The 25834-nt window shown below is 42.0% G+C and overlaps 1 protein-coding gene across 5 annotated transcripts in view; it reads right to left on the bottom strand.

The window, feature by feature from the left end:
• Positions 1-25834, bottom strand: part of LOC119031202 (RNA-binding protein Musashi homolog 2) — a 249474-nt gene that overhangs the window by 20719 nt on the left and 202921 nt on the right. For 3 of the 5 annotated variants that reach the window (XM_037119518.1, XM_037119517.1, XM_037119520.1), the window contains exon 11: positions 5524-5643. In XM_037119518.1, the coding sequence (XP_036975413.1) occupies positions 5524-5643 (120 nt within the window). The remainder of the gene's footprint in view (positions 1-5523; positions 5644-25834) is intronic. The other 2 variants (XM_037119519.1, XM_037119521.1) reach the window with 1 other exon arrangement.

Here is a 25834-nt window from a genome sequence, read left to right as displayed (position 1 = left end):
ACAGATGTATCGAGGGTTGTTTAAGAAGTGTTTTTCTTTTTTCTTTTTTTTACATTTAACTGTGATTTTAAGTGCGAGTTCAGGTGACAGCCCAGCTTCCCTGCATCCCTCCTGCTGGGTCAAACTAGTCCAAGGATATATAATATGTGGTGCTCTATGGAAACTGTAGGTGGAGTCAAAGCACAAAGAATCCAGCCTTACATCATCCATAAGGTTTTTTTCTTTTTTACAACAAAGACCCTCATCCGTGCTAAAAATAGAGAATTTAACCATTGGAATGGCTATTTCTGAGTTGATTTCAGGCCGAGCTTGCTGCAAATTAAGTCGTAAGATGGGATGGAGATGCAGCGACGTCCCCAGACGAAACACAGAGAGGAAGGTCAGGCCTAAACAATCTGTGTCCAACCTGTGTTCATGTCTGTGTCTGGGTGGACAGAAGAGACCACTGAATGTCTTAATCCGAGTAGAAGGCTTTGCTTCATTTAAAAACTAAATCATCAATAAATCATCCCTGTCAAGAAGCCACAAACCACAGAACAAAGGACCGCACTTGTTATATCATCGAGATGCACTGGTGACGCTTTTCTCTTGTGGACAAAAAAGGAAACAGCTGTTTGAGGCAACAACCCACAGGTTTTTTTCCCCCCCAGATTTGCTGTTATTGAGGTAATTTTCTTGATTTGCAGACAGCTTCTGCCATTTAGTGAGGATGCATGGAGATTTCACTGAGTGATATGTCCTTAAAACTGCCTCATGCCTGTTTAAGTACTCTAAAACAGGCCCATGATGTCACTGTTTACCACTCTCACCCTCCCCCTTCCTCCCTTCCCCTCACCCCCCCTGTTCATAGTCATTTGCTTGTCTCCCTTCCATTTGCAGCTGTCAGAATTAAACTGTACATAATGGTTGCCATCACGTCTCTTGCTTCCTGGCTGCTGCTAACCCCAAATCAACATTCTTGCTTCTTAGTGATGTTCATTGCAATTGTTGGGCAAATTGTTTGTTTTGAACATGCAAAATCAAATAGCCCGATGTGAAAGAAAGAGCATCTGATTGGCTTCCAGTGTTCCCTCTGTTGATTTGAATTACGTGCAAATGAGGACAGGTGGGGGGAATTTGTTTGTCTGTACGTGTTTGCAGATGTAGGTAGTGTGCGCTCGCCGCCGCCGTATGTGTTCGTGTGCGGGCGTGTGCATCTTCAGGCATCACCGCACATGACATTAAACAGCCATTGTCTACCGACTTTATATCAGCGAGTGACTGCACAAACCAGACAACATCTGAGTTACAATTAAAGCAGATTTTCCACCAACAAGCTCCGAATGGTAAGTCTGATTAGGAGAGACACATTTCCCCTAAAGCCTGCAGGCTGTGTGTTCAGTCAGGGGAGCTATTATTGACAGCTACTGAATGATCTACAGTTGTAAGGGTGGAAAAAGCAGGATGTCTAAATGAAGCCAACAAGTTAATCAATGCCGTGTGTAAGACTTGCATCCTGTTTTTGGAACAAATCTCTCGGCAGATATTTGCCTGCGTGTGTGTGATCGAGGCGTGTGCCTGTAATTATGCTTTTGTGGAGTGTGTGTAATGTAAGTTGACATCCTCAGGTGTCTTATGCGCTAACGCAGAGGCACTGACTAATCTTTCTATTTGAATATTTTAACATTTGTATTAATCAAGTGTTTGGAACATACAGGTGCAGCGGCAGAATTATCTTTTGAGTGGGTGCAATGACAAACATGGTAAACGGTAATTAGTAGAAGTGTCCAAGGTTCAAGGTCACACATTATGGATAGAAAAGTACATGATATAGTGAGAAAGAGAGGTAGAAAAGAAGAAAACATGACTGGCTTTAGTATAAATTGGCTGACTGCTACTGCTACTTGGGTCCAAAACCAAATCCACCACTGAGCAACTTGACATTTTCACCATAACGAGGTTAGTTCACCGCTGATGGTTATCATGTTATTTCAGATCAAACAACATGGAGAACAAGTTTAATTATCTGGTAAAGAAGACAGAAGTGTAAATGCACTGCCTAGTTTCCAGGGATTTTTTTCTTGACTCATTTTTTTTTAAAAATCTAATACTATTTACCGAAATGTTTGTTGCAAGGGGGAATTTCAAGAAAGAACTCAGTGAATCGCCGTGACCTACTTTTAGATTCTTGCATACAATTTCCTCCCAATGTCAAGAACCCTGAAAAGCTTCAAGTACAGATGTTGATTTAAGTTTTTGTTCAATAAACTTCCATGTAGGATTTTTACCATCCGCAGAGTAAAGTGGGCTACATTATAATGATTGATGAATAAATTATAATGTATCTTGGATCTTGCTTGGATCCAAAGAACCCGTCTTAAGAAGCCCCTTAAAAGACCAGGGACTCTTGTTTGGGAACCATTGGTGTAGGAGTTGGTAATTGTTGTGGCTCAGGAGTATCTTTTGTGTTGTTTTTGGACTCCAGAAGGGATGTTGATCAATGTTCTGACATGGGTCTCATGGTTGGACCCAAAAATTAAAGCAGATAATGCCTTTAGGAAACTTACAAATTACAAAGTAAAAGCTCCTTCACTGCTACAGTTTACATTACCTACATTTTAACAGTAGATATTATCAAAGAAATTAATTATCCCTTCATGTAAGTCATACCTGATTAAAAGATGTCAAAGTTGTGTTTTACATAATGCTATGATGAGTTAAGAACTTGAAACAGGACTCCTTGACAGCGCTCGCAGAAAGTTTTCTATGCTGATCACTTTGCCAGTTTGAATTTGTTTTTGCTGGCGGTGCAGATTCTTGGGGTCAGTTATGCATGAAGTCTCCCAGGAGTTATACTCTATACTTAAGACACATAAAATACTCTTTTTGCAGTGTTTTTAAATCCAAGTTTGAGCAAAAAAAAAAAAAAAAAACTGTAGTAGAGGTGACACAACAGGATGAGCTGCAGGCTACAGACACAATCAGACACAGCTATGTGAACACAGCTGATGTCGGTTTATCTAAATATGTTCACAGAGATATTCCACCTGGTTGATACACTAACTGCAATCTACACAAGTTAAATATATGTGTGCATTTTTAAAAAATGTCTCAAATCAATGCACAAATTGTGGTGCTGTAGCTTATGTCAGGGGGCCAATTGGGATTAGCGTATTAGCAATGATAGTGAGATTATTAAAGGGCTCACTGTGCTAGCAGCCCATGTTACTGTGTACTGTTCGAACTACATCTTATAATATATCTGTATGATGTAGTAAATGAGCTTACAGGTGATGTGTACTTGTAAAGAGCACAGGTAAACTCTAATGCTGCTGCTAATGTTACAGCTTCTGAACTGTTGCTGCCAGCCGGAGGACTGTGTTGGACTGTTGTAGCGTCCAGCCTGACATCCACCCACAGCCTTTTCTCCACCATTCCTCGTCTGTTCTCCATCTTTCACTTGCTCATGCTTCATGTTACCTCCCATGGACACGTGAGTGCAAACTACCATTGCATGTGTGTGTGTTTTTTCTTTTGTAGCCTCCACTAGCAGGTGAAGCAGAGATTTGTTTTAGGTCTTTAACTCCCAAGCAGCTACTCAGGCCTGTGTTGTTTTATTTTTTGGGGATAAAACGCATTATGTCTAAAAAAAACTAAATTAGTTTGAGTGAGCATACATGTGTTTTCCAAAAAGGAGCATAGGCACATATACATATACATACATATATATATATATATATATATACATATACATATACATATATATATATATATATATATATATATGCTTTATTACCTAATATCTTTTCTAATATTTTTGCACGAGCGCCTAAAATATTTATATTAATTTATAAGTTGAACTTGACAGCTGAGTTGAGTCAGTCTTCCCGAACACGATCGCAACCAAATTTATCTTATATTCCACCTGCAGCGTGTTAAAACTAGTGGTCTATTTGTTTGTCTTAAAGGGAACCATGGAGGGTGTTTTGCAGTGAGAACCTTAAAAAAGGGATCGTGGAGCTGACTAGTCTTGATAATGTGGCTTAGTGTGTGCTGCATCCTTCACGGCCTGACATTCACCCTCAGTCAGATGTATCCTTCCAAACTCTTCTGACTTTTAAAAAACTCTTTGTGAGACTTAAAACACAGAGAGTGGAATTAAAAAACAGCCTGCTGGGCTTGACGGGGCTCCTGTGTGTGTTTTGAAAAATGTGGTCCAGTGTGAGGGGTAAAGTGGGCGTGGAGACTTCTTTTTGAAGCTCATGGTTTGAGGGCGTTTGTTTTGTAAATGAGACACTGAGCTGCAATTCAAAACTAGTTTGTCATTTTGCGAACAGTGAATATTTGAACCCCCACACTTGTCAGCATAGTAGTACTTAGTTAAGTGCCGCGTATGGGCCTGTGAAGGTTTTTACAGATGTTGGGTATTTTGGAAAACTCATATTTGACCATGGCATAGTTGAATTGTAGATTTTGCGGAGGGAGCGGCGAGGATATTCCATCTACTGTCTCAGGAGTTGCTTTGTTTACATGTTAGGTGAGGATTATTTTCTCTGCTGTGTTACGGGAGGTTAGTGATAATAACAACAATGAGTTAACATTAGGTTATATAACAGACGTGATTGAACGTTAAGATTATGATTTTTTTTAACTGTAATTGGTAACACTTCATAATAACATTATCAATAAATGGTAAATATATAGTTAATACAATTCGTTGTCAAAAAAAAAATGAAATGCTTTATTAACTATTCATTAAGCAATTGTTGCAACTGATGTTTATAATACTTTGTAAATGTTTAATGCATACTGTGCAGTTCTATAATCTATAAACACTATTTGGATGGTAAGTTGCAACTAATGTTTACAAACCTTTACAACTGCTGAACAAATGGTTTATAAAGAATTTCATGTTGTACCATTTATCAGCGATGGTCATTACAAAGTGTTACCATGTAATTTAATTAGTTAAAATGTGCAGTGTGTTAATGCTGACTTAACTTATTATTACATAAAGTCCTGTAGATTTGATGCAATACACACAAAAAGAAGAGTTGATAAAAATAGTCTATAAAACAAACTTATACTCAGTTTAATAAAGTTGATGTACTTGATGATTTATATACTGACTAATTAAGTTGGATGCCTTTTTTACTCATGTAGGCGGTAATTAACTTTTAATCTTATTGTTACTGTATACATTATTTACCCAACTCAACATTTCACAAAAGTTTTTTATAGAGTCAGATCAAAGTCACTTTTTTTTTTTACAGTGTATAAGCACCATATATATATATATATATATATATATATATATATATATATATATATATATATATATATATATATATATATATATATATATATATATATATATATATATAGAGTAAGAGATCTTGGATACAAGCTCTACTGTATGTGTGTATAATGCAGTCAGTCTAAACTGTGTGCATGTGGGCTCAGGGGACTACGTCTATGGGGAGAAGCAGAGCAGGAGAAGTTGGAGAGAGCAGCAGCCACACAGAACATGGACAGAGCGTTTACCTGGCCCTGTGCTCTGTGGGTACGCCAAGTAGCCGCCTCTTCCACGGGCCCCCCTACCTGAGCCACGCGCTGCTGCTACTGCCGCTGCCGCCACCGGTCCGTATGCTGTCGCTGGGAAGCCTGCAGGCACACATACACACACACACGTACATACATCACTTCCTGCACATGGATGAGTACAGCGCAGAGCTACAGGAGGAATGTTGATACGAGCGCTGAGCTACGGGATAAAAACCATGGCTGTCAGAGTCGGGGGCTCGTGTCAGGGCGACATCTATCAGAGGACTATAACTGAACCCACTGTGATATAAGAAAAAAAAAAAAAAAGCCTGCAGATCCACTGATCCAGGAGCAGAAACAGAGAGATAGCCACGAGCGACTCGCCGAAACATCAGATTTAAATAAAAATGACACACTTGACATTATAGTCATGAGGCAAAAATCAGATTATATCAAAACCACTGAATAAAAACTGTTTCAGTCAAAACAGAAAGCAAACATTTGCAAAAAATGTGTCTCCCCCGAGTTCCATGCAGAAATGTCCTTAACACAATCATGTTACCCTCAGCTGCTACCAGCGAACCTGTTCACCTGTTGATCGTTTCAAACAGGTGTTTTTTGGAGCATTTCACAGCTTTCCTTGACTTTTGTTGCTCGGGCCTCAACTTGTCTGAAACATGTTGCTGGCACCAAATTCAGAATAAACACAAATATCAATGATCTGGACAAGAAATCATTCAATATATTGTCTTGGTACTTTTTAATTATTGTATGATTTCAAGCTTCATAAACAGTAACATACAACTGAGTAATCGCTATGATCTGAAATTTAAATTTCACTGTCTGTGTCTGTCTGACCGCAAAGGTGCAAATTCTTGTTCACCTATAAAACTGTGAATAAACTGACTTTCGCAATTCACCAAGTCCCTGATTATATTAGTGAAAGCATTTGGCTCTGGGGGGTGTTTATGTCACATGCTTTGGATGAAAGATTACAGCCACTTCTGAGCTGCATAGACATGGGGCATAATAGCCCCGTACCTCTGGGGACTACCCAAGCATTTTGTTCAGGAGTGCTCCCAATTACTGCGACTTTCTATGGAATCAGAATCATCCACTGTAACGCAGGAGGCAAAGCATTAACGCAGGTTTCTTTATTTTTGCAGGGGGAGGCTACAAAATATAGAGGAGAAAAACATTTCCCACAATCAGATGGAGACATCTGTTGGGATGATTTGTCACTCAGAAGAGACTTTAATCTGTTAGCTTATGTGATGACTGAACAAAGTCTCTCGTGCTTGTTTCTTCTTATGTAAACATTTAAAAGCACTCCAACGCAGAGGTTTTCTGAAGCTTTGAAAATATGTCTATGTAAGCATTCATGGAAAAACCAAGCAAATTGTCAGTTTATGATACACTAATAAGAACCTTAATACCATGCAAATATAAATCCACGTCTTTAGGCTCTGATTATTCCAACAAATATCGGCCTAATAATCAGTCTGTAATTAAGCCAAACGCAGTATCTGTGAATTGTAATTACATTGTTGGCCTTAATGAACACAGTAGCTAGAGGTGGCTGACAGAGGCTAGTCCATGCCCAGGGCCTGGGCTCCTCTCTCAGCACAGGAATGGCATGTCATTAGCGGTGATGAGATTCCTCACTCTGGGCTCAACACCGTCTATGCCTAATCAGCCTCCTAAAATTATCTCCACAGGAAATGCTTTCCTCACTAGCGAAAAGAAAAAAAAAGATCTCCAAATTCCCCTCAATTTCTTGATTTCTCTTTTTAGCTCGCAGTCTGTTTTGGTCACATCCTGGAGACTGTGGTTAAGACATTACAAAATGGCACAGGACACCTCAGAGGATTATTTTTTGAATGCTTGCGGAGGTGAGAGGAGCACTGGCGGGTGACCTATTTTCCGAGTCAGCCTTGTACTGCTATTCCGCGAAGAGGGCCTCGCACAAAAGACTGATGAGAGGTGGGGGGAGGAGGAGGAGATGATGGGGGTGGGGGGGGGGGGGGGCGAGGGAGGTGAGAGGGCAGGGTCAGATGAGCCGCAGCCAAAGAGAAAAACACATAGCTTTTCATCAGGCTGCTGAGGAGGAGGTAATTCACAACTCTGTCGACACAATACGACCACGAATGTGCGCGTTGGGTGTCAGGTGCCGTCATGCTGCGACAGGCAGGCAGGTGAAGACGAAGAGAAAGAAAATGCCACTTTCCCCCCAAACTATCTAACAGCTCAGGATAGAATAAGGGACTCAGGCGGCATGGTGACAGGGGAGAAGGAATAGAAAGGAAAAAAAAAGAAAGAAAAGACGACAAAAAGGCGACTCAAATCAGCCGCATTTATGCCGCTGCAGCCGCGCCACACCAGGAACTGATTCCAACAGCTTAAATGATATTCTCCGCCTCTTTTCACAAAAACACAAATCAACTCTGATACTATGCTAATGATGGCCATGCACCCCTGCATTTCCACTTAGAGTGTCCCCACGGCTGCTGTGCGGAACAGTGTTTCATACAGCACTCTCCACCTCTTTTCCCTCCCTCCCTCTCTCTCTCTCTCTCTCTCTCCTTTCCTAAGTGCTGAATCTATCTTCCCCTCGCTGCCATTGTCATGACACCCCCAATAGACCCACTGGCTTGGAAGTTAGTTGCGGGCAAAGTTGTGGTGAGAGATTAACTTTGCAGGATTAGGTGGGTTAATTAATAGATGGCTGCTGCTCATTGTTTTGTGCTCACGCTGTAAGAAGCCACCCAAGAGAAGCGCTGCAGCATTAAATCAATTTCATGGCCCTTTTATTACTGAGGAGATAAAGCCAATATTTAGCTTTCAATTCTTCACAATTATTGGGCCCCTGCTTTGCCACTTGAGTGGCTGCGCTTGGCTGGGGACAAGGACACATCTGTTTATGAGCTGTGGAGGCCCGGGGGCCTTGGTGTCCGGACTCCGGGGAACTGTCCTCAGCTTTTCTCTCCTCGAGCCTGCAGCTCAGAAATTCAGCCTTCTCCAGGAGTGCACACGGAGAGGAGGAGAGATTAGACCTGAAGGAAAATGAAGTCTGTCGAACGTTTCACCCTCTCTCCTAGCATTTCCTTAAAACAAACATTAACATTTCATATAATTATCTATATTTGCACAAAGAATATTTGCAAATTTCTACAGAAATTTTCAAATCTGAGATTATTTTGTGTAGTAACTCTCTACACACCCTTCGAAAACCTTTAAAGGTCCTGTGATTTGGATTGAGACGGGCACATTGTGCATCCAGAGCACACAAGGCTCCATTTCGTGACAGTGCATTGCACATACCGGCTCCTTTATGCCTGTAAAGTGGCATTTTTCTTGGGTGCACACCGGTTCTTTTCTCCCTGCACCTATATTTTGTGAGTCTCTGTGAACTTGACTGTACTGAAGTAGGAGGAGAAACACAGTAGGGGCAGTGTCAGAGTGATCAAACAGCGCAGTGCAATTTTTGTGTCAAGGTTTTCCCGAGATTTTTTTGCTCGCACCGACTTCTTGCGTGGACCAGGTCAAAAGCTTTGTTTTTTTTCTTCTCTCTGTTACAGAGCAGTCACTGCACTTCTCACAAAAGTACACTGAGAGGAGGAGGTGATGTGATCGGTGACATGAATTCTAGCCCTCGATTTTGACCACTGGTGATGTATTCATCATAATGTCACAATTTTTTTAAGCTGCTCCGCAAAAGCAAAAATATGACAGATTGCTTTTGCCAGGTGGGCCACACATTGTCTGCATTTGTCGCAAATACTCATCAGAGGAAGTGTATTTTCATTTAGCAGACGTTCAACGAAGCCTGGTCAGCTGACGCACAGTGACTCCTACAATTTGACCTTCATTCTTTGTGATTTTTAACCCTACAGCAAGTACAGCAAGATTTAAAAACTCACCACATCACCTTCTATTTTTCACCCTTCCGCAGATCTTTTTTGGCACACTGCCTCTTTAGCCACGGACTCACTTTCTGATCCTATTACTCAGAAAACGTCACAATGAAAAGTTGTTGCATTATGCATCAATAAGGTCCTATTTATGTCCTAGCAGTCTGAGAACAGCTTGACTGATGTTAATGTAATCTGTACTGTTCTTTGGCCCAAAACTGCCAGCAGCAGCCCCCCCCGCCCCCCCACACTACCCACCCTGTCATTGACAAAGGAGCTCCATCAGTCACAGAGCACTCCACTCATTTCTGCTATAAGAAGACTGTCAACTATCTAATGCACAGGAGGAGCCCAGGGACAGCTGAGGCTCTATGGAGACCCTATGGGCGAAATAGCCTCTGCCCTATTTTAGTATCTCTCAGAAAGTGAAAGCTAATAGGGCATAACAGAAGACTAAGACTTAACACAGCAACATTTCCCCAAACTAGCCAAAGATTACAGCAGATGCACAGGACATTGAAAGATATGCTTGTAACATTTAGTATTGGAGTGCGGTTAACCAGGGTTAGCTTGGTGGCTAACGGAGTTTTCATGCTACGCTGGTTAACACAGTAGCTTGGGTTTGGAAAAGAGGCTTGTGAACAAGCCTTTGAGCCTGCAGCTAGTCGATTTTTGGGGGCAGACAGAAGGAGTGAGACAGATGAACAGAGCACAGAGCAGAGATGAGTGAGACAGATGAACAGAGACGGACAGCAGCCACATCAGTGGAGGAGGAAGACAAAGAGAAGAAAGGACACGGGGAATGAGAAACTGAGGGAGAAATAAGGCCAGGACATAGGTGTCTAATTTATTCTCATGGAATTCTGTAATTTGGACGAGAAAATGTGTCAAGAAATTATTATATTAACACGACAGCCATATGTACAAGAAAGTGCCTCTACATTAATGTGAGTGTTTCTATGACACTGTTACAGTGGAAAGTCGAAAAATAGTATAAATACAGGATCACTGCAATGTTAAAAAAAAAAAACTCTAGCAAAATGTTTTTCATTCCTGAACATAACGGCCTCTTGTCCTACATGTTTTCTACAGATACAGAGTCTTTTTACCCTCTGAGGCAAATATACAAGTTGAGGTAAAATGAGCAAACGCCTTCTATTTAATTGAGCAGTTCATATAATTTTGGATGAACCGACACAAAGATCGGAGCAAATCCAAAGACCAACATTTGAGGGAGAAAAAACAGAAATCATACAGGAGACGCATGTTTTTTCCTGTCACTGTATGACAGTAAGAAGGACAAGCCAGCGGAAATAAGTCTGTTGATAAGTCATAGCGGAGGCAGTGAAGCACACTGCCGCCTCCTCACAGGAGGAGGGAGGCGCTCTGTCAAAAGATGGAAAACTGACTCCACTTCACATTTTGCCTCATCAATAACCTTTGATAAGATATAGAGAAACACATCGAGACAAATAAACAAAACAAAAGCGGAAAAAAAATATATCAAAGTTACAATAGAGACAGCCACCTCGCAAAAAAAAAAACATCTTTTCATCTCCAGACTGACAAGTGTCCCATTGTTGTCATCCTTCAGCACTACTTTGTTGTTGCTGAAAGCATCTCTGGGTTGTTGTTATCAAAGGCATAAATCACAGAGCTGGAGAGAGAGCCAGGTGGCTTTCATATGAACTGCTGCACACATGCTCATGTCTCACCTCTCCTCTGATCAGCGGAGACCTACAGTACACACAGAGGTTTCCCCCTCATGTAAAATACAGAGACGGCTGTCTGGGAATGAGCCAGATAGAGAGAGAGAGAGAGAGAGAGAGCGAGAGGGGGAAAAAGCATTTACATGCACACCAATAATTCAATTATAACCAGACTAATGCAATACGCATATTATTGCAACTCTCGTGTAAACACCTTAACCGGGTTATCTTACTCACATTAAGGTCCTAATCAGAGTAAGCATAACTTGATTAACAAAAGCTGGGTTGCTTGTCAATCATTCAAATTAATCTCGCCGTGCGTACATCTGCTTTCTCCCACTGTTTGGATTCTGTGCACGCGCCGCAAAAGGTCACACGGTGAACGGGAATGCCGAGCGGTATGTCTGAAACACGACGCTGAGAGCAGAGATAACTAGAATTAAACAGTTTAGTGGCAGCTCGAGCGCTTACATGAGGATGCTCTAAATTCATCCGTGGCAGTGTGTTGTTGTTCCTTTGTTCTGCTAGAGAGAGACAGACAGCGTGCAGTGTGCATAGGCAAGACTGTGTAAGTGTTGCGGTTGAATATCAATAAAATATGTAAATATAAAATACAGCAGCATCCCCACTTATGCTACAAACTGTTCTGAGGAACTGTTCACAATGTTGAGAAATGGAAAAAAAAACACACACAAAAAAATAACAAAACAATCGCAGCTGTCTTGATTTTGCGAGTGACTTTGTGACAGATGCCAAATATTTTTACTCACTGGGTACTCCGGCCAAAAAACTAATGTCACTAGCTGTGTAATCACAATCCACCATCTAAACTGCGATCGTTTCTCTCAATTTTGAAATATAGCCAGATTTTAAATGGCCTGTGAATTTCTCCATTTGCGCCATTAAAACTCAATATTGCAATAAAGGTCCAGTGAGTGGAATTTAAGGGGACCTATTGGCTGAAATGGAAATTTATATTCCTAAATAGGTTTTTTTTATTAGAGTATCATTACCTGAAATTAAGAAAAATGGTGGTTTCGTATGATTCAGCCTGCCATATTGCATCACCATGTTTCTATAGTAACCCAGAACAGACAAATCGACTCGTCATCTGCCGTGACATGGGCTGTAACTCGTTTTGCATTAATCAGATCACGTTACCTAACATAGAAGTCACGTAAAGTTATACGTTACATATGCTAGTAGTCAATGAGGTTGTGTAAGGTTTGGAAACATAACTATGAGGATATCCCACAATCTCGAAGATTCCAGTGAATAATAGTTAGTAGATAAGACTGATCATGATCTAACGTCAATAGAATGCCTGAAAATATCACTTCAACATGCTCCGTGTCATTAATGGCTATGTTCGCGATCATGCCGATTGGAAAGTCGAGGAAGTTTTGTTGTCTAAGAAACATTTCTGGAGCTTCACAGCAAAAACGGTTTTCCATAAAACTTGGAAAAGAGGATAGGTCTGGAACTCCATCTGACTTACAAAAGGCATGTGGGGCGAGAAGATAATGACTGAATTTTTCATTTTTGGGTGAAACGTTCCTTTAAAAGAATATGGCAGTTTTAAAAAGAACATTGAGCCCAGCACAGATACCACGATATTCCAGCATCGTGAGATCCTGCTGTTGCTTGTTAGCATTCAAGCTGCTCGGCGTTAACTACTCAACTACATTTAGTGTTCACCGCAACATCTGACCACATGATGTTATGTATCTCTGACTACTACGAGCCTCCCTCAGGGGTTATGTCGTAATACTGCTAGGAGAGCTTTAAATACAGTATAGGAGCCGACATATTGACTCCACAATACCAAGACCAGTGACCTCTATACAGCATGATAAGGATAGTCAATTTTCTGTTGCTCGCTGATATTATAGTACATGACTTCACTGCCGTATGTGTGTGTGTGTGTGTGTGTGTGTGCGTGTGTGGTCCAATGCGTATGTTTGTTTGTTTCTCTGTGAGTGTGTGTACGTCCCGTTGACTGAGCCGTGGCTTCTCTCTCTCTCTCTTTTTTTTCTTTTGCCAAACGGTTTCTGTATGTAATGAAACCATTTGGCACACTGATCCTTTGCCACTAAGACTTTGTGGCTTCTTATTGGGGAGAGAAAAAGTCAATTACAGAGGTGGAGTGAGCTCGGAGCTCAGCAAAGCCTGGCTTTATGGCGGTAATTGCGCACGTATCTGATACCTTTGAACAAAATGATGAGGCCAGGACGGAGATATATTTGGTAAAAATTAAACCGGGTAACCTTTCACAAGCGCGCGCGGAACTGAAATCCACCACGCTGGAGGAGAGAACGGTTCTGTCCTCTTACAAGACAGAATCATTTACTAAAATTAGTTTGACACACCGTGTCATATCATCTCATCCACTGTAACTATATCACATCAAAGAGGCTGGACAGAAAAATGGATGTAAATCAGTGTATTCTGAATTTAAATGCAGCACAAACATACTTCTGCCTGCTGAGGAGAGCGGTGCGTCTTGTAAAGCCACATGATGGTAAACAATAAAATAAAAAAAATAAAAAAACTGAATTCTGTGGATTTCACAGGGAAGGTCAGAGGTGAGGGAACGATGAGCTACAGACTGGAGCTAGTACTGACTTGAGTGATTTGCTCAAGGACCCTTCAGCAGGGTGGGTTCTTGCTGATGAGGGGGCTCAACCCAGAGCCCTTCAGCTGAAGAGCAGTCTCCATATTCACTGTGCTGTCTGTCAAAACTGGGATAATGAATTGAAGTTTGCCACAACATTTTTCTATATGACATTGGGGAATATAGCTATATAGGCGACTTCCGTAACAATTTAGATCAGGGAACGCATTTTTACCATTAACCACTGCTTATTTGCCTGTATGTCAGTAGCATATTGACTTTGTATTAGTCATCATGAAGCACTTACTTTAAACTACAAGGTCATTAACTAAGAGTTATACCTCATTATATTCCTAGTAGGCTGACACTTAAAAACCCACACAGACTTTACCGGTGAATTAGTTTTGGGGAGGACCTCAATTTCAAATGCTTTAGGGTTGGAAAGAGAGAAAGAAAGAGTGTTTTTTTTTTTTTTTTTTTTTGCACTTGTAGCTCTGTATTTTGTAACATAAGAATTTACCATATTTATTGAGTTATTTATTAAGAGAACATAGTACTGCGATATGTGGTAAATTAAATATACATATATTGCAATTGTTTTGACATGATTGCAGTATGAGTAGGGAGAATGATTATTTCTGCATCACAACTTTCATTTCAGCAGCTTGATACTGTTGACATGGACAGATTGTGTTTATTTCATCATTCTTTCCTTGATATTTTTGTTGATCCTACTATATTACTATACTGTTAGCATATCCACATATTTAAATGGTTTTGTTGTTTGTCTGTTTAAAGTGTTTCTGTCGTTAGTTGTTCTTTTTTTAACTTCCTGCCTGGCTCCATCTGCTCCGGTGGTACTTCCACGAGCAAAGCACATTAAGATTCTTAATTATTATGAGACGACTTTGTTATTTAATATCAATAATCAGAAATTAAAAGATTTTTAAGGGAAGACCAGGGCTTGTAATAAGGAATTAGGTCTTCATAATGACTTATAAAGACCCAGTATTCCACTAATATCCATGATAATCCGCAGCTATTTAATGGTTAATGTGTGTTTCCGCTAACTCTAGTCTCTGAAACTCTGCACTCACATCACACTGCTGTACATTGTGTGTGAGTGACTGTGTTGTTGCGATGTGGTGAAGTGAGCTCAGGAAAAAGCTCAGTGTCTTTTCCTTCAGTTCTCAGTGACAAGAGCACAGTTTCTTTGTAGCTGAAGTGCATGGCAGCATAGCATCAAAGAGGACAAACTAGGCTCTTTATTGAAGTGTAGCCGCACTTTCGACCTCTTCTTTGTGCTCCTTCCCATGCACTTCAGTAAAAAGGAAACAGCAGCTCGGCTGCGGAATTGATCTAAACACATTCTGCTTGCACACAAACCTCAACATAACTCTCAGTCACTCAAACACATTCAGTAGTTGAAGAAGGAGGAATGGAGAGCGAAACAATGAGGTACGGGGAAGGAAAATGCATTTCAAAAAGGAGAGGGGAAATCTGCCAGAATAGATAAGGCAAAAAACATTTAAATCCATTTGGTTCTGGAAACAGCAACATTGGTTTTGTGAAAGGGACGGTGTCTTGGTTCAAAACCCTAATATCCAAGGCAGTTCATGATGGTGACTTAAATAGAGAGAGACAGACAGGGAGGACACAGATGTCTGACCTTGCAGTGGTGCTTATGTAATGGTCTGCTTCAGTGCATTTAACTGCAGTGCTCCTTTCCAACCTGGGATCAGCAAAGGCAACATGTCTCTGCAGTCCAATCTCCTCTGACATCACTTCTGACACTCGGAGAGTATAAAAAGGTCCTGTGAGCTCCGAGTGAATCAGTTGTTATGGCCCTGCCTGTGTGGTCCCCATAGAGCCAATCATACTAATTAAACTAGACTACTTAAGCCTCCTCTCATTAGTGTCCAAGTAAACAGCCTTAATATTTTATGCATTTTAATGTCCATCTCCCAGTTCTGAGGGTGACAGTGGAGGGGACAGATGAATGATGAAGGGGGGTAATTTCAGGTCTTCTCAAATAAAAGTGAGTGCATTAAGTGTCATTTCACCATTCAAGTTAAATATGTGTTTGTAGATTTGCACTAATCAGTTTAAACTTGCTTTAGCAGGAGTAACTGATTAAGGATGAAAATAAAATGTGATAATGATAATAATAAGAGAAAGCAGCTTTGCTGACACCATATCACAAACATGATTTTATAGCCACGTTAAAGCACTTGCAGACTCTATAATATTTGAGCCAGCTCCGAGGACTTCAGTTACACAATCTACCGCTGCTCCAGATACCAGGGGCAAGTAGGGTAAAATGTGGCATGACCCAAAAATAGCACTGCAACATTGGCTTCCACTTGATTACTGGCGCTGTACACAATGTTTCCACATAGAGTGGATGTAGGCAGAGGGCTGTGCTGTAAGGATTATGAATAGATGTATGTATGTTTATATATGTATGCATGTGTGTGCATGCACTTGGGATCGAGTGGAAGGGAGTAACTGGAGGGCTATTAGCACAGTCAGCAGGAGGGAGGTATGGAAGGACAGAGGGAGAGGAGGGGGCAGCTGTGAGGAGACCTAGCAAGTACCCAAGTTGCTGGGCCTGAAGCTCTCGAACAGTGGGTGGCATCAAAACAACAGGCAGTAGACACAGAGCATGGTCTCACAGGCACACACATATTGTACTCCTCTGCCTGCCTCCATGTCTGTGCTGCTGTTCTGTTCTCCTGCTGGTCTCCAGCAGCGTCCAAAGGTGGCAGCCATGTATGAGGCTGGGGCAGCTAAAGTTTCATTTCTAGACCAGCGGCTCAACAGCCGAGACGTAATGAGCTTTAGTGTTGCCACTCTGCCTCTTACAGCAGCTCATCTTCCCCACCACAGGAACCAAGACTGTGGGTCTCCGTGGCAGACTGTTTGCCTGCTTCAGTGTGTGAGGATGTGTCTGCTGTCCTAGGGTGAGTTAAGACCCGGGCAAATGAGGTGAGCCATCTCTTCCACCTTCAGGAAATAGCCAGCCTTTCAGCGTTGCCTCTGTCAGACTGCAGTAGCTGGTTTTGTGGAGACAGGTGTTCACATACACCCGTGGAGGCACACGTGCATGTGCAAGTGACCTGACTTGTGTGCATGTGAGCATGTAGACAGACCAGTACGCATCACATCTGCACAGAAACAATAAAATATGTAAATTTAGGTGAAGCGCTGCTATACCTGTTGAATCCATCCAGTTTCTTGACTCAATGTCCAGGGAAACACATATAGCACACTGGTACCCTATAGTGTCTTCCTCTGAGAGTAAGGCACATGTACAGGAAACAGATTTGAGGGCTGTTAATGGAGACAGTCTAGCCCTCTGACTGCACACACAGAAGTAGATAGGGCGTGACATACAGTTCTGTCCACTGACGTCAGAGCAGCACACTCACTACTGTGACAGTCATGGCCTGAAGAGCTCAAAGAGTCTGGATGTGCGATGGTGTTCCTATGCGTGTGTGTGTGTGTTTGTTTGCGTGTGTGTGTTAGAGGGAGAGAGTGTGCAGTCAGCATTGCTGTGGAGACAGTGAGTCAGAGAGGCAGACAGGAAAGGAGAGCAAGGCCCCTGGTAAAGACCCTCCACCTCCTTCGCCTTCAAACACAGCCTTGAAGACTCTTTGATTGTGTCAGTTTTATGTGTCTGTGTGTGTGTGGGTCCAAGGGTGTGAGAGAAAGATGCGTTGTGCATGGCCATTCAAGTGTGTGAGGTCACGACGCTCCTCGTCAGGCTCTATTTTAAGGCCTGCGACTCATGGAGTGCCCCGGCCTCCACAGACCCATTGGGCTAATGATCAGCCTTGGCAATTAAAGCCAATCTGTGAGTCAGTGTGGCATCAGGAGGGCCATCTGCTTCCAGCCCTGTAGCACTCACTCTGGCCTGTGGGACCACTTGCTGGGGTCACAGCTCACCCAGCTTGTAGAGAGATGGTCACAGGATCTAAGGAACAATCTGCTGTGTAACTCCAGTTGAATAGAAACCTGTTCCACTGACAGCACCGCTGTGTGCGCTGCCGTCCCTTCTCATGGGTGCAGTAAAAACACAAACAGTGGGATCTGTCTTATGGAGGACAATGTTGCATGCACCCATGACACAGGTAAGCTCCTCATCAGCCTCAGGCCACTGATTTTTTTCCACCTGTTCCAGTGCAGCAGCCAAGATGTGCGGTACTTATTGTGCTGAAATGGGAAATATAAGATGTCTGGATGCTTAAGAGAGCTTCCGGTCTGCTGGTAATGACTGTGCATGGTGTCCCAAACTGCATCATCATCCAAACAGGAACTAATGAACTATAGCCAGCAAGTTTGAGAAGGTATATTACACACTTCCAATTCAGCCAATTTTACCCCAAAATTAGCACGCATATGCAGGTATCTTAAACGGAAGTAAACTCTAATCTAGTCTTTACCCTTTTAAAACTTTATAACAGCCTCTCCTGTAATAAAACACTGACTTGAACAATGTTTGAGTGCTGCTAGAAAGGTGATGGACGGAATTTGTGGGGATAAGCTTTGCGTGTCCACTCACGTTTCCATCACTGCCAATCCAAGTTTACATGATGGTTTGTTACACAGGGCCATCTAGGACAGCGCCACTAGTAACTGTTTGGGAAAGGCTGAGCACTTTTGAAAAATACTTTGCAGGTAATCGACAAACCATCTATCACAGTCGATCACTGGCTGACTTCAGCCGGATCAGACTGACAGTCGGCGATCGCTACCACCAGTGAAGCCAATTGGTAAATCAAACTCTTGCCGGAACCAGTCGCAAGAGTTTGATTTACATCTTTTTCATCAAGAAAAGCACTTCAGTTTGCTGTTCTTTCATGGAAATATAATCTCCAGTTCTGATATCACTGAGGGTAAAGTAGCATCTGTGCTAACCTGCTGAGGAACTGTGATTCTCGTTTTCAGATGAAGAGTTGCTCGCTGTCTGTAGCTCCTCATACACTAGAATCACTGTGTGTTTGGCAACAGGTGCACAGCTTGAAGCCTGGCAGGATGGATTAGTTAAAACACGTGATCACCTGAGCTTATGAATCCAGCTGCCTGCAAGGTAAATAAATACCGGTGACTACTTCAGATTCATTTCATTCTTTTCATTCACCCAGGAATGAATGGTACGCTTTCCCATTGAAGACTTAAGCCAGATGTGAGTGGATTTTCCATCCAGTGCTAAAAGAAGTATGAGGGAACATTGATAAAATGGTGTCTTCCATACTGGAGCAATGCCAGTTTGATGCCAATGAATGGAGCAGAGTTCTTGAAGTCAGACTCTCGCTAGATGTATAACACCTTTAGTTGGTCTTTGATTCTGACATTGTGATGAACTGAAAAGACAAAAGCCTGAGGGCCTTTACTATGCAAAGGAACTACTGGAAGAGTTCACTCTTTACACCATGTTAACATATGAAAACACGTGTTCTTTCTCATGTTCACTTGCTATCTGCAAAACTTCGTTCCATAAAACTGGTCAGATCACAACACAGCCACCTTAACCATCTCGTCCTTGACCTCCAGCCTTGCACAAGCTGCCTGTGCTTCAGAAGTTCATAGCTCTATCAAGTCCACGTCAACACCTTTTTCGTCTCCACACAGCAGACAGTTGCTAAACTCTGGAAGGCTAACTGGAGATTCAGGCCAATGCCCTGCTGTGACCTTTGGTGCATTTATCATATGCTTGGTTGGCTCTGCCCCAGTTTATAGGGGCATGCAGCCCTCCAGGAGCAGCCACCATCATACCAATTGCACAGGTCAGCAGCTCTCCTCTCCTATATGCCACTCGCTGAGAAGACAGCTGCTTCCTGTACCTTTAAATTCTTCTCCTACGGGGAAAGCGGGGTTGAAAGGTCAGCAGCCTTCTTTCCACTGTTACATAGAGCAAGATGCATCTTCTATAGGTGAAACCCCGACCCACACAACATCTGTTGCTCTGTGGCCTATATTTGAGGCAGAAAATCTTGGAGCTGGAGTAGCATGGATCAATCAACCCACAAATGCATTTCTATCGGTTAAAAATATTCCAATATATTAATGTGTTTATGTTAGTGTTTCTTTTTGGTAGATGATTCAGTTTCCCTAACACCTGACCTAGAGCTTTTTCAAAAACTAAAGGGGTCGGCCAAAATGGCAGCCAAAACCCTCATCCTCAGTGTAAGGGACGGTCTTGTTGCCATGCAAACCACCCTGCAGCTTTTCATATTTACTAGCAAGTGAAGATGTGGAATTCAAAATCACCTGCTAGGCTGAAATCCTGTTTACATCCACACGGAAAGAGCAATCTACTCCATGCTGATTTAAAGCCTTTGAAATGTCATTTTCTGTCACTTAAAAATGACGGAGTGTGCTGTTGTGTCTCAGGCATGGTTGGTTAGTGGAGTTGGAGTTGAGGAGGGACAGAGGCTACAGGGCTACTATCCCACACATCACGTCTACCGGGGAAACAGATCTGACGAGAAAAGGAGATGGAAAACTAAACTAAAACAACCCTATCCAAACACCTATCCAGCCTGGATAGCTTATCTCTTTAGAGTTGAGGTAACTGGTAACCCAAAATCACCCACCCCTTTGTCCTCATTGCACCCTTGCAACACTTACCACTGCCCTCTTCCCTCCTTAATCATCCTTTGCCTCCATTCTTTTGCCACTTAAGAGGCTGACTCACTGGACCTGAATTGCTGTTTGTCTGTCATGACATCTGGAGTAGCTGGATGACTGAGTGTTATGTCTTCCTCTCACTCAGTCTGCGTCTCTCCCCTGATGGGACCCCACTAACATCTTCATCCCTGGTTTTTCAGTGTAGCATAATGACCTCCTAGTAGCAGCCCTAATGGAGCCATAATGGTCATTTATGCCAGGGGAGGCTCTAAGGGCATGGCTGTGGAGGCAGCGCGTCGCACAGGAAGACGGGAGAGCGGAGAGAAGCTCCTGGTAAAGTCCCTCCACCTCTGCCTTTATCCCTTGATATGCAGCTCCTAAATCTCAGTCTTTGTATGAATACAGCTCATCCGTGTGTGTGTGTGTGCGTGTGTGGGCATGTAACTGTGCATTAATGCGTGTTTAATGCATTTAGGAACTGATACAAGACTGGTAGAGCAATAGACAGTACAATATGAGGAGTGTAAGAGTGTAAGAGCTACTGCTTTTAATGTTCACTTCTACATCTTCTTCACATGCATTATGCACTTATGAAACTACATTCTCCTTTTTTAATTGCACACGAACGAGCTTCCTGTTCATGCACACACCACACACATAATTGAATACACTACCATTCTTAAACCTGCTTATATATTTGCCGCCACCGCTGGCAGAAGCTACGCTGCACATAAAACTACAGCGAAGAAGCATAACCTCCACTTATTGCTTAAAATACGTCTTCTTTTCCGGCCATTTGCATCTTAATACTTGCTGTAAACACATGGACCTTCCACCGTGTGCAGTCTTAGCCTGGGGTGAAAAGAGGCAACACTCAGGCGTACTGTAAGGCCGTGATCAAATAAGATACTCTTTTGAATGTGGCTTTTCGACGCCTTAATCACGCGAGGTCCTCCAAACGAGACACCTCATGCTTTAAACGCGGCACATCTCGCGACGATCCCCTGGGCGCTGCGAGTTGAATAATACAATAGCACATTTATCAGCTAGCTAATGCTAATTAGACTGTCGCACAGAAACGAGAATAATGTACAGTAATGTTCTGTATGCCTTGTCAGCTCCGGCTCGCTCCGTTTCTGGCGAGAAACCACAGCTGCTTTTTGAGTTTAAGTGTGGAAAGATACAGCAACTTATCTAAACTATTAGTATCTGTGTTTAAATACATAAAAAAAAAACAATGATTATCCTACTGTGAGTTTGATCCTCTCAGAAAATCATAATTACTCAGATGGGATGACAAAAACAGACATGACATGAATTTATGGTGAGCGAGAACTGGCTGTAGCTGCACTTCAGGTGGTAAGAACTGTAGCTAAGCACTTGAAATGTAAGCGACAAATATACCGGATGCAGTCAGCTGAAAACAGGCGAGATATTTCTTCTACTGTGGCATAAGGCGAGGCTCCCAATTTCAACAAAACTTGAGAATTTCCCCTCTTTTGAAGCTGCCTGAGAAATCAGCGCCGTCCAGCCACTTTTAACTGCTGTATCGAGGGAATAATGCGCTCTTTAATGTCTGACAGACTCACAGCGAGGCACTTTTGTTCCTCGTTTTAATTCAAAGCTACTTTCAGTTTTAGTTCCTAGGCCCTCTCTAGCCTGATAAATGTTAGCTCTGAAGTTGGATTATTTAAGTCAAGTTCTGTAATGCTGTTGTACGCTGTGCTTTCCTACTTTGATTCTTGCCCCGGCTGCCATCCAGGATGAGACGCGTACAACGTTGTGAGTAGTGAATGTTACTTTCAATGTTTCTTTGGGCAAATGCACACATCTGTCAAAAGCAGTTGCAAAATATGTACATCTCACTGTCGTTGTACAGGTTTTTATATACCTTTCTGACAGGGAACATCACACCACTCACTGCTTGTCCTTTGTGTGGCTATATTCTTGACTGAATGATGCAACAGTCAATTTAAATTAGCCAAACATCATATTAACAGCAAGCCTTCACTAAGATGCACAATGATCCTACAACTGTACATTCACAGGCAGCTGTGTGTGGGTTCAAAAGCTGCAAATAAACCGAGGCTACATGACTGACACTTCGACTACCCACCTCAGCTCAGTCTAAGTGATACCGAAACCTACATTTACAGATATGAACCACCCTGACATCACTCTAAAGCTATCTGACAGTTCTTTACAGGATACCTGCCAATTTTGTCACCGTAGAAGAAAAGCATATTTATTACTGCATCCAGCTGATGATGGTGACAGTGCATCAGCTGTTTAAGAGCTAGTTCACTAAAACTGCGAACAAAGATCGTGTTTCTCTTAAAAAGGCCCAGTGTTTAGGATTTAGGGGGATGTTCTAACAGACACAGAATACAATATCCTGATTATATATTATGTTTCAGTGTTATGTTTTCATTAGTGTATAATCATCGGAAAATAAACATTTTGGGTACCTTAAAATGAGCCTTTTATATCTACGATGTTCTCTCCCATGGAGTCCACCATGTTGGATCGCCATGTTTCTACAGTAAGCCAGAATGGCATAGCCAAACACTGGCTCTGGAAAAGGTTGCAATCTGCAACCTTACCACAAGATGCCACTGAATCCTACACCCATAACGTTTACCTTGGACTCCCTGACATCGAGTGAACTCTATTGTTAGGTACGCAGATGACACTACAATGATCAGCCGCGTTGCAAACAATGATGAGAGTTCATATCGGGAGAAAAATCAGCACTCTTGCAGAGTGGTACGTATAGAACAATCTAATGCTCAACGTCAGCAAAACTACGGTGCTGATTATTGATTTTAGAGAGAAGAGGGCAAAGACCCCCCCGTCTACATCAGTGGAGCTGAGGTGGAGCATGTGAACAGTTTCAGGCTCCTGGGAAAACAGTATCAAAGAGAACCGATCATGGTCACTGATTCCACACAACCACCCTGGTAAACACAAAAGGCACAGCAAAGGCTCCATGGAAGGTTAAATTCTGTATCCAAGTTCTTGGCCACTACAGAGGAGCCACAGAAAGCATCCTGACTGGAAACTGGAATGGTTCGTGCACAGCAAAGGACAGGAAGGCTCTTCAGTGGGTGGTTAAAACAACCCAGAACATTGTTGGTACTTATCTACAGAGCATCAGTGACATCACTGAAGTGAGATGTCCGCACAGTCCAAAGTCCAAAGGATGCTAAAAGAGTCTGTTCACCCTGCTGCCATCTGGCAAAAGATACAGAGGTATTTACTGCCATACCACCAGACTACAGAGCTGCTTCATTCCCCCAGCTGTCAGACTCACTTCAGTGTGTTGTACAACCCAGGTGTTGAGTTGAATTCTTTAGAATTTCCTGAATAAAACTGTTCACATTGATGTCTGTGGATAATTCAGAGTACTGGCGGCACTGAATTTTGGAGAGACGCGTTGCTAGTGAATTTGTTTCATGTTGTAAGCATGAAAGACAATTTCATTCCCCTCCATTAACTTGGGGTGGTGGCATCAATCTCAAAGCCTACGCAAATATAACCAAAATGATCTGCATGGATAGATACCAGAAGATGAACTGTAAGGGAAATTTTTTAAAATGATTTGGTGTCAAATACATTTTGATTGTCAGCGGAATCAATTCTTTAAGTAGTCTGCTGATGCAGGATGGTGGTTGTCATGTTGTTACCTTTTCCAGTAAGTTAACCTCAATTACGCAAAAATGTCAATCAAATTGATTAACACTACCCTCAGAAGCAGGGGTTATCAGACTCCCAAATATAGTTTTCTTCTTTTTTTTTTCATTTTCAAAAACATTTTCCGACTGTGTAGGATTTTTTTTCTTTTTGGTCAAAGCAAAGACGAAGCTCAAAGAGTTCAAAGTGAGGTTACTTGAGGGACCGATAATAAATATGGAGATTCAGCTGCATCTCATTATTTTCTGTGAAAATCACATGATGACGGTGGTGCAGCGACACAAGTCTGAGGGACCGGTGTGACTTGAAGGTAAAGGCAGTAACAGCCTCAGCACTAATCCAGGACTACATCCACACAGAGCAGAGCAGAGCAGCAACATGGAAACACTCACATATCACATTTGCATGCAGACATTACAGTCGCCTCTGCTTTCATTTGACACTGAAAACACCACTGCATGTATGTACAACGGCGCAGTCTGAGAAGACGTGAGATATTTTGTCACAATGAGATGCGACAAAGACAACCGTCATGAGCGATTGTGTGTCACTGTGTCTCTGCGAAGAATGTTAAGCTGAGAAAAAATGTGTTACTTAAACATAGCAAACAATCAAGTAATTGCGTCCACCATTACAAAGAAACGCTGTAATGAATCGTAAAAAGACACAAACACACTTGTTGTTCTGGGGATGTCGCTAATCATTTGTAACACCTCCTCACCATTTGTAATTCTGAGGTAATGGTAAACACGTCTTCTTGATTGTCCCTACACATGCAGCGTGCAGCATCATCTTTGAAATTCAATTCCAACTTCAGTCGAAGCATAATGCTGAAACGATGCCGCCACAAGGAAATCAGTGTGTGATTACAGAAGTGCATATAAAATACAGCTTGGAATTTTTAAGCCGGGCAAAAAAATAAGAGGTGTCTTTAACAGACACTCCAATCCTCTTTCTGTTGACAGTATGAATGCATTCTGTATTGGTTCAACAAGGGACAAACATTCTCTGATAATATGTGCAAAAGTTATTTCCACGCACATGTGAAAAACTGTGAAAAAGCATTTGATACGCGTCCTGTAGCTTAATACTCTGATTAATTTGAGAGAAAAAAAAATTTTCCCACTGATAGCTTAACATCAGCAGACTTTTTCTTCTATCTAATTGCCACATTACTATAAAAATCAACGGAATAACTGGTCAATTGTCTCACCACCTCCTTGATAGTCATGTGTCATCATATGTATGAAAATGTTTGCTTTTCAATATCACCCATCTTATATACTATATGTAACTTCAACAGGCTGAGTCATAGAAACATCTGTTTGTAGTTGTTTTTCTCCGTCGCTGCCAGAGCTAATTTTACACTAACTACTAGTTTAAACACTAATAAATACCACTGTCTGGTTTTGCCCTTTGGGGGGAAAGCTCTGATATATAATTGCCTGCGTGGACAAGTTCCTGACGGATAGAGGATGATGTGATTTACATCAGTAATATTTGAAGGTCTCTTAGTGCATTAAATAGTAATGATGTCTGTGCCGGGGTGGAATAATTTTTGTAAGCAAGTCACGGAATACAAATACAGACACATAGAAAACATATGGGATCAATATCAAACGCACTTTGTGATCAATGTTGGGATTAATTGGGAATGTCACGAGGACCAGAGTGCTGTGATGTCAGATAGTGTTTAACAGCCGCTGAGCCACTGACTGACAGTCGAACTGGCTGCACTGAATACTGTCTTT

This window comes from Acanthopagrus latus, chromosome 13, assembly GCF_904848185.1.
Source record: "Acanthopagrus latus isolate v.2019 chromosome 13, fAcaLat1.1, whole genome shotgun sequence".
In the NCBI taxonomy this organism is placed as follows: domain Eukaryota; kingdom Metazoa; phylum Chordata; class Actinopteri; order Spariformes; family Sparidae; genus Acanthopagrus; species Acanthopagrus latus.
This window is presented reverse-complemented; position numbering and strand designations above follow the sequence as displayed.